Source organism: Lates calcarifer, linkage group LG11 (assembly GCF_001640805.2).
Source record: "Lates calcarifer isolate ASB-BC8 linkage group LG11, TLL_Latcal_v3, whole genome shotgun sequence".
In the NCBI taxonomy this organism is placed as follows: Eukaryota; Metazoa; Chordata; class Actinopteri; family Centropomidae; genus Lates; species Lates calcarifer.
In genome coordinates, this window is record NC_066843.1 from 2,322,288 (window position 1) to 2,331,308 (window position 9,021).

At 41.5% G+C, this 9,021-nt stretch overlaps 1 protein-coding gene across 3 annotated transcripts; it reads left to right on the forward strand.

Annotated features, from left to right (window-relative positions):
* Positions 1 to 397: 397 nt before the first annotated feature.
* LOC108888593 (nuclear distribution protein nudE homolog 1) lies at positions 398 to 7,650 on the forward strand. Of its 3 annotated transcripts, none has more exons than XM_018684658.2 (9): positions 398 to 467; positions 1,325 to 1,467; positions 2,193 to 2,346; positions 4,151 to 4,299; positions 4,801 to 4,937; positions 5,045 to 5,311; positions 5,622 to 5,707; positions 6,243 to 6,388; positions 6,546 to 7,650. In XM_018684658.2, the coding sequence occupies exons 2-9, from the start codon at positions 1,382 to 1,384 to the stop codon at positions 6,592 to 6,594; spliced, it is 1,074 nt and encodes a 357-aa protein (XP_018540174.1). In that variant the 5' UTR covers positions 398 to 467; positions 1,325 to 1,381; the 3' UTR covers positions 6,595 to 7,650. The 3 variants fall into 3 exon arrangements, with proteins under 3 accessions (XP_018540174.1, XP_018540172.1, XP_018540173.1); XM_018684656.2 differs by having other exon boundaries at positions 429 to 610; XM_018684657.2 differs by having other exon boundaries at positions 429 to 610; positions 1,328 to 1,467.
* The last annotated feature ends 1,371 nt before the right edge of the window (positions 7,651 to 9,021 follow it).

Sequence of the window (9,021 nt, forward strand, 5' to 3'; positions counted from 1 at the left end):
TCTTTTTGTAATTGTTTTGGGTTATTTTTTAGTTGTTTTGAGGCTTTCAACCGAGTTCTGTGACTTTCAAACACTTAATACAGAGACTCTGGCCTTACTCACTTCTTAGGTTTACGTTAAAAGTATTTCTCCAACCCCTAGCATGAGAGCTTGCGATTATGTACTCACATCGTCCGATGTTTCCTACACGACCAAAACGCAGCACCGGCGTCTGGCGATCCATCAAAAGGCCTAAACGGTGCTCATTACGCTGATACTCCTCTTGCACGGATATCACTCCTCTGATTGGACGATAATTCAGATCCCGCCTATCAACGTTTGATTGACAGACAATTGACTAATAGCGACAGGGGATGAAGCTGTCATCTAACTCGTGATTGGTGAATTGGTCTGGACAATATGAATGGCAACATGTATTGTCCGACGTCTTCCCGAGGCAGTGGCAACTTTGCGGCGTCTAACTCCGGGCAAGTCCTTAAATAGTTTTCTTTTACCGTTTCGACGTCAAATTTAACCGGCAAACTTTGTCGGTAGTAACTCCTGCGCATGAAGAGGATTTAGGAAAAGAAAAATCGGTTAACATAGCGTCGAAGGGAGCTAACTGCTGAGCGTAAGTTTGAACTGTAATGTGTTTATCTGAGCTGGGATTTAAATGGTTAACGCTAAACTCCGTTAGCTGAGCTGGCTAACTTATTTCATCATTCAACATTCTTCCAACTCTCTTACTGTGGTGTTAAAGTTTTGTAGTTAATAGGTTGAGCTAATCCTCTACAATGTTTATAAAAGCAGGTGGTTCTAATAATAAACCGAATGAGGGTATAAGTTACCCGTTATCTTTTACCTCAGGTTCCCGTTTTTTAGTTTAGCTTCCCGTGGCCAGACTCCATATAAATCTTGTATCTAATTTACATCAGGAGTGCCTTGAGTTACATTTTTTTGAATTTTATTAAAACTTCAAAGATATTTTATGAATCTTTTGAAACTATTCTTCAATTCGGCATACAGTGGATTTTAAAAGCAACAATATTTCCTGTAGGTTTAAACTTATTTGTCTGATCTTCCCGTTGTCTTTCCTAACGAAGCCCACTGTTACACGGCGGTGGCGGTGACGATCAAAGTCTAGAAACTGGGGTTTTATCTGAAACATGGAGCTACATGAGGATTCACTCATTAGCCGAATTAACGTGTAAACCCCGATTAATCGTCTGAAATCATGACCTGTAATAAATTATGATTTTCTACTAACCGTTGTAACGTTCACCGTAAATTGTCCGCTTCCTTAAACGGAGATTCTTGTCTAAATGTTTTGTTTTAACTAAAACAGCAGACCGGTTTTGGCGTGTGACAGGAGAGTCAGCTCTCCACCTGGGCTGGGCTGGAGATGGGGGATCCAGAGCCTCCAGAGTTCGGGTCCCTAGAGGAGGAGTTGGAGTACTGGAAAGAACAGGCTGCCAGGCACCAACAGAGGTGTGTTCCCCCTGTTTATGTTGTTTTCAAGACAACTCTTCTTCTTCTTGTGATTTAACTGTGAATTAACATAATAAAGCTGGGGCATACATTTACACTAATATAAGAATACATATTTTGGTTAATTTGCCTGCAGTGTTGTCTGTCTTGAGGGTTGGTCCAGATATTTTGCATCCTAAAATGACCCTATTGTCCATTTTTTTGTATGGGAGTTCAATCAAAAAATGTTTTCATACCCTCCAAGGATAAATTGTGGGCCCCTTAAACCCTGAAAGATGGTTTTTAAAAATCTTTTTACATAAGTTATTATTTTGTTTGAACAAATTAAGATAATAACTTGTGTACAACATATAATCTTTCAGGACTTCTTGGGCTCTGCAGTAAATTCTTTAAAAATAATCAATAATTTTTTTATTGCTCTCCAGTTCAGTTTGTAGAAATGTGACTCTGTAGACACTCCTGAAAGACAAACTACCATGAACCTCCAGGTGTTTTCTTGTTAAACACACTTTTGTGTTTAATTCATAATGCCCAGAGCTTCCTGTGGTTTGGTGGGAAAATGGTCAGCTTATGTTGCTGGGTCTAGTTTAGAGTAATGCTGGGACACCTTCCTCTTAGACAGCATCTTAGTCTGACAGAAACCTTGGTCTTTTAAAACCTGATAGTCCAAATTAACTAACTGGATCACTGTTAAACATTTATTCCCTGTGTTTGCGTGTGGTCAGTGCGGAGGAAGCTCAAGAAGAGCTGCAGGAGTTTCAGCAGATGAGTCGTGACTACGAGGTGGAGCTGGAGACGGAGCTGAAACAGTGTGAGGCACGAAACCGTGAGCTTCTTGCTGCCAACAACCGCCTTCGCATGGAGCTGGAAAACTACAAGGTACAGAGGACATTATCAGTACTTGCAGTGTTTATTGAATACAATCAAAAATGTCTTACAAGGAAAGCCAACATAAAAAGAATATGCAGCTAAAGTTCTCAAAGATCAAACTCTGAGATAGATAAATAATTGAGACTCTTCAGCTGTGGATGATTGAATAGTTGGGCCATAATAGATGCACTAGTCCTGTAATCTGTCCTCCTAACCCTCCCTGCTCCCTGAAGGCTTTGAGAAGCATCTGTAATACAACATGTTTTTCTAATCTACACTGAAGCATAAAGCTGCTGTGTCAGGGTTGTCTGTGTTGAAAAGTTATTTTAATAACATTCAAACCAACTGAGTGCCTGTTAAAGTTTATTTGACTGGGGATTTCCATATTTATCAGCTGATAGTAGTTGCATTTTAATGCTCCTGTTCGCCTGTGGTGAATAGGCTTCATTGGCGTGAACACACACACACACACACACGCACACACACACTTTCACAGAGGGTTGATTCAGGGTGGAAGAAGGCAGCTGATGAGTCCAGCTTGGTCTGTGTCTGGAGGGGATGTCTGTACTTCTCATAAAACCCATTCCTGTAATGTCACAGTTCACTAGCCCCATTTTATCGCCTTACAAAAAAAAGGTTTATCCTATGATAACTGGCATTTTAAGGGAGAGAAAAAACTCGAAGCAAGGCTTAAAAAAAGAAGGTTTACTTCAAATAAAAATATCTAGTGGATGCTACACCTGTTGATTCAGCTGTACGGCCATTTTGAAGGCTACAATTTTCGATTATGTTGAATTGTATCGTGTTACACTGACAGGTGTCTCTAATCCTGAGGATCCTGATTGATTTAAATTACATAAATAAATATGAACAGTTAAATAAATAGATTCTAGACGTTTACTCATTAGTTTCGTTAGTGTCAGGTCAAGGTCTAACTTAGTTGTGTTGTCAGAACGGGGAAAAATACTTAAAATACAGAAACAGAAACATACAGCTGGAGTTGACAAGGCCTGTACTCTCTGTCAGAGCAGGAGAAGCCTTTATCTTAGACAGCATGTATGTCCAGTATGCAGAGACTTTGTGGAATTTAGTACAAACATGCTGAAGCATGACACAGTATCATGTTGTTGTGAGATACCTGTCCTGTTCCAGCCTCTCAATGCCTCCTGTAAGTTAAATACAAATGATATTTACCATTATAAGGAAAATAAGTACAAATGAGCGGCACTCAACATGTTGTTTTGTTAAAAGAAAGCCAGTGACAGAGAGGTAGTAGCTCCACAGGTTCTGTTTATTCCACTGAGCCTCTGATAAAGAACAGAAGATTAGGATTACTACTTCAGTTTCTACTGTTGATGTTTTATTTTCTGTAGATGGACACGATTTAGTTTCTGGAAAGGAGCTACCAGCCGTAAAGTTTTTAGATTCGCTAATGTAACAGCTTTCATCAGCTGACTGTTCTTTTAATGATTAAGATCATGTTTTGTAACAGTCGGTTTAAATAAATGTTGGAGTTATGCTTTGAAGTTGAAACGTTAATTTTTGAGAGGGCTACATCCACACTTGCCTCCTGCGTGTTGCATTATAAAATACTGAATTTAACTGTAAAACAGCTGCTAGCAAACACACCAAGGTCATCAATGCTTGTGATTTGTCATACATGTTGCAGTCATCACTGGTAGTCGTGGCTGATGCTGTTTGTTCAGGAGTTTTCAGAGCTACCAGCTAACAAAATGTATTAGTGCTGGTGTAGTAACTCATAATTTTTTTCCCCACACTCTGTCTCCTGACACTGCGCTCGGCCTCCTGCCAGGACAAGTATGAGACGCAGCACTCTGAGGCCTGCCGGCAGATCTCCAGCCTGGAGGGCGACTTGGCCGAGACCACGGCCATCAGAGACCATTTTCACAAATACATCAGAGAGCTGGAGCAGGCCAACGATGACCTGGAGAGAGCCAAGAGGTCAGAGGACACACTGAGGCCCCTCAACACATGAAAGAATGGAGGGAAAATTCTGTGATTGTACCAAAGAAATGAATTTGTTTATGTGTTGAACAAAAAGCATGTGGCTCTCACAGTCAGTTGACAGTTTTCTGTAAAAGAAAAGAGAAATGAGGTCTACTATTTAACAAATCTCACTGTTCTCTGTTGTGAAAAGTACAGGAGTACTTTTAGTTTTTAACTTTGAAGGACACTCACACTGTCTGCCCCCAGCTGCCTTTTCACAGTACAGAACAAACAGCATAGCTAGCAAGACTGCAGCAAACAATGCTCACAATGCTCTGTGAGGTAATTATCCCTAATAATAATGATGATACTGATAATATTTATTTATATGGCACTTCTGAAAATGGTTACAAAGTGTTGTACATAAATAAAAAGAACAGAGAAATAAAAAATTCTAATGCCATTTCACATTGTCCACTGATGTTTTCCACCTTTTGTTTGTCTTGTATGTTTCAGGGCGACCATCATGTCACTGGAGGACTTTGAGCAGAGGATGAACCAGGTCATAGAGAGAAATGCCTTCCTGGAGAGCGAGCTGGACGAGAAGGAGAATCTCCTGGAGTCTGTCCAGAGACTGAAGGACGAGGCCAGAGGTAGAGTTCTGTGTGTCAGCTGAAGTTAGTGGGCAGATATGAATTTTATGTTGAGATTAGAACAACGAAGGCTTGTAACTCTCCTCTGTTATTTGTGTGTGTGTTAGACCTGAGGCAGGAACTGGCCGTGCAGCAGAAGCAGCAGGTACAGGACAGGAAGCCGTCCCTCAGCAGTGCCGTCAAAGAGCCTTCATCGTCTTCCTCCTCCTCGGCTGGGCTGCCCACCCCACCTCTCACCCCTCCAGATAAAAGGACGGAGGACAAAACCACAACTTCGTCCTCTAACCAGCCCGTCCCCTCCGCCACCACCACACCGTCCAGACCTTTGGCCCCAGCTGAGTCCTTCGCCACCCCACCACCCTCCGTCAGCAGAGGTCAGTTCATCAGCTGATTGTGACTGAACCTGAACTGTTCTCGTGAACGCAATATCTCAGGAAGGCCTTGAGGGAATTTCTTTAAATTTAGCACAAACACTCACTTTAACTCAGAGATGAACTGATTAGAAATTGGTGGTCAGAGGTCAAAGGTCAATGCCACTGTGACCTCACAAAATATGATGACACTTTATATCCAAAAGGTCCTCAACTGTGGTGATTTGCTGATTACTTATGTATTTCTTTTTCTCTGAGTTATATCTCTGTGAACTGAATGTCTCTGGGTTAATCAGTGGGTTTGTTTCTGCAGGTGAAAGCCTTGCAGGGACGCCTCTCACCACCTCGGCGAGAATCTCGGCTCTGAACATCGTTGGAGAGCTGCTGAGGAAAGTCGGGGTAAGAACCACTCTCATGGACCAAAGGGACCTCCATGTTTAATGAGAATGAATCCACTCGTTCTCCCTCTGTGTGTTTTTATCAAATGATGGCTTATCATCATGTGATGCTGCAGGGTGCAAAAGGATACTCTCTCTGTTTATTAAACAGCACACAAACAGCTGACAGCGAAGACTCCATCTGTGCCCAGACTGCAGGGCTTAGAAACATTCACCAATAACAAGTTCAGGACTTTGAATATCCACAACAACTTACCTAATTACAAGATAATAACCCCCTCTGATTCTTCCCCTAAGCTGCTTAAGATCTCAAACTCAAGTTTTATCAATTTAATAGTTAGTTTTTTCCCTATTAATAACCTTTATAGTGTCACAGAGCTGCCAGTGGTACTAATCCTGGTTAAATTCCTCTCTCTAGCTCACCATAATGGATACATTGATTTCTAAACATTAAACACAGTGAAGCCAGTGTTGCTGCTGCGGTTGAACACCAATTTAAAAGAATTGAACCTTTTTTTCCCCCTCATTGTTTGTAGAACCTGGAGTCCAAGCTGGCATCATGTCGGGAATACGTCCACGAGCAGACGGCTAATCGCAGAGGTCACGCTGGAGGACAGGGGGCGCCAGCGGGCCAGAGCAACTCCTCAGAGACCCATCCCACCAACGGCCTCTACAACAAGGGGTGAGTTGTCTGTCCTGCAGCTTAATGGCTTGTAGCTTTCTGTTCTGAGTAGGAAAGAAACAGAAATGTTGTGTGACCTGTTAGAAGTTTGTGAAAAGACAGAAAGCAATGAGAGTGCAGACGAATCTCTCTGAGTGTGTGCGTTGTGTTTTAACAGGCTGGTGAAGAGGTTAGACTTCGGAGCAGGACACAAGCTGCTGCTGTGAAAGTGAAAACACCCTCCACCTTAATCCTCCGAGCTGCTCGGCCTTTCCCGTCCGTCCAGCCTGGACCTCTCAAACATGTAACGGTACTGTGTGTCGCACATCACACAGGTGGTTTCAGACTCTCTGCCTCTTCGAGGACACGGACCACTCTTTAATAGGAAGCTGCAGTGATGGATGGATTTGTCACTGTGGATGTCTGTTACCAGCTCATTTCTTCTCAGCACTCGCACTTAGCTTGAACTAACTTACTGGACTTGTGCTGCGTGTCACCACCTCACCTCCTGCGTTTGGATTTGCCAGATATTTTGTGGCAAATTTTTGTGTCGCTCTAAAGGTGTGTTTTCAGACTGAATTTTACAGACAGCATTACATCCAGAGTCAATGAAAAGACACTAACAGATGCAGGTTCTAACTGTCAAAAACACCAGAGGAAGAATAACTTCTGCACTTCATTCAACAGAGTGCATACCTCCACCGAGGTCAAACAATTCTTCATGACTGTAGCATTTTCTTCTGTCTGGATCTGCAGCAAATTGTACAAACTCATAGATTTCACCACACAACGTTTTTACATCAACTTCCTACATTATTTCCTGAGAAGTTGATGTAAAATTGTTAAGCAGCTAGCTAACAACTCTGTAAGCTAACACAAAAACAAACCTACACAAAGTGAAAAAGGCTTTTTGTTTAGTCTGAACACACCTTTATGGCATGTGAGTACTAAATACTGGAAGAGCACTTTTATCTTCCTGAGTGGAGAGGGTTTTTGAGAATGTCTTTTAAAATACTACTTTAAAATCTTGAGCTCTTGTTGTTTGTCGTCATAATATCACACTGCTTTCTGATGCCCAGTCGCCACAGTTTAATGCGAGATCAGTCGCTGATGAAACTCCACCAACAAAGTGCCACTAAATGAATTCTTTTTTAGATTTCTAGTTTCCTGTACATGGACCACAGAAGAAGACAGACTTTGAATTTTTGCAATGTGGATTTTGCATTTACTGCTTGCTGCTGTCTCGACAGTTACTGAGTAAAGAGGACTCTAATTTACTCCAAGAGGAATGTAGCAAACACCGTGGCTGAATGCGATCGACCAAGAGCCCTGTCAAACAAGAAAAACATGCCTTAATGTTTTAATGAAACACGTTTTTTCATCACTGTTGCAGATGTTTGGAAATAGTTGTTTATTTAGAGCATAATGTTTTTAGTTTGAAGGATCGTAATCTACCTGCTGAGGTCCTGCATCTTAACGCTGCCTTCATAACAATGAATCAAATCAAAGAATTTAATTTAGAATTTAATCAGGTTTACATGAGCTGATATGGATCCATTGAAATACTGCAGTTACTGGCCAGATTATGGTGAAATACGTTGTGCATATTCATGATCCATGATGATTTTTGGAGCATCTAACCTTTCCTTTAGAGCCACCATCAGTCCAAACTCTGTTTACACTAGAAATATCAGAACCTAATAGATGAAATTTACCGATCACATTCATGTCCGCCAGAGGATGAACCTTTGTGATTTCACCATCCTCTGGACATTTTGGCCTCAAACACAGACAAGGCTGTAAGAATAGAAACTCATTATGTTCATTGTGTAGCTCAGAACTATAGGGGGGTGCTCAGCTGTGTCAGACTTGATAATAACTGCAGGCAGTGAACACAACTTGTGCTGTCAGATGCCTGTCGGGATGTTTTTCTGCTTGTTCACTGCCTGCAGTCATCAGCATGTTGCTCAGTCCGTCCACTTCTTTTAAATGATGGCGTTCAAATGAACATATTAGATTTGAGGCGCTGCTAGTGGAGCCTTAGATGTAGTTTTATTTCAGTGTAGCAGACGAGTAGAGGAGGCGCCTTTTAGACTTTGCGAATCCCTCTGCGGGGCTCTACTTCTGTCTCTCCAGGAGTGAAATCGGTAAACTCCTTCTGTTAATGAGGAGATATGAATACTTCAGTGAAGGCTACTTGTGTTTTATGTTAAAAAGAGAAAAGTAAGTAATAGATTGACTTGTAGTGCTATAAACTGTACCTCTACTGTAGGGTTACTAACATAGGTTGAATATATGTAGGTTGTGGTTCAGTTGCTTTGAGTCTGTAGAGCGGATTGACTCACAAGTAGCTGCTCAGGGTGAGAGTAAAGCAACAGTAGCAGCAGACTGGACCTTCTCAGTAAAGGTCAGTGTGTGGAAAATGAGGACTGGTGGTTTTTGCCTTATGTGACTCTATAAAAGTACTTACATGCTCATATATGAAGACCTGTTCTGTTCTGTGTAGTTTTTACCTTCAGTGCTGCTTATGATGCTTCTCAACAAGCAATAAAACTTGAAATGAAAAAAAGAAAAGAAAAGTTTTTTATTTTTATTTTAATTATTTTAGGCTCAATCCAAATGTCTAGACTTCTCCACACTACGGGTACTGAGGA

Bases quoted from the DNA above. Each gene is read 5' to 3' on its own strand.
- LOC108888593 (XM_018684658.2), top strand. From the start codon at position 1,382: ATGGGGGATCCAGAGCCTCCAGAGTTCGGGTCCCTAGAGGAGGAGTTG. The intron at 2,347-4,150 runs GTACAGAGGACA...GCCTCCTGCCAG, and splicing joins TGGAGCTGGAAAACTACAAG to GACAAGTATGAGACGCAGCA. The intron at 4,300-4,800 runs GTCAGAGGACAC...TGTATGTTTCAG, and splicing joins GACCTGGAGAGAGCCAAGAG to GGCGACCATCATGTCACTGG.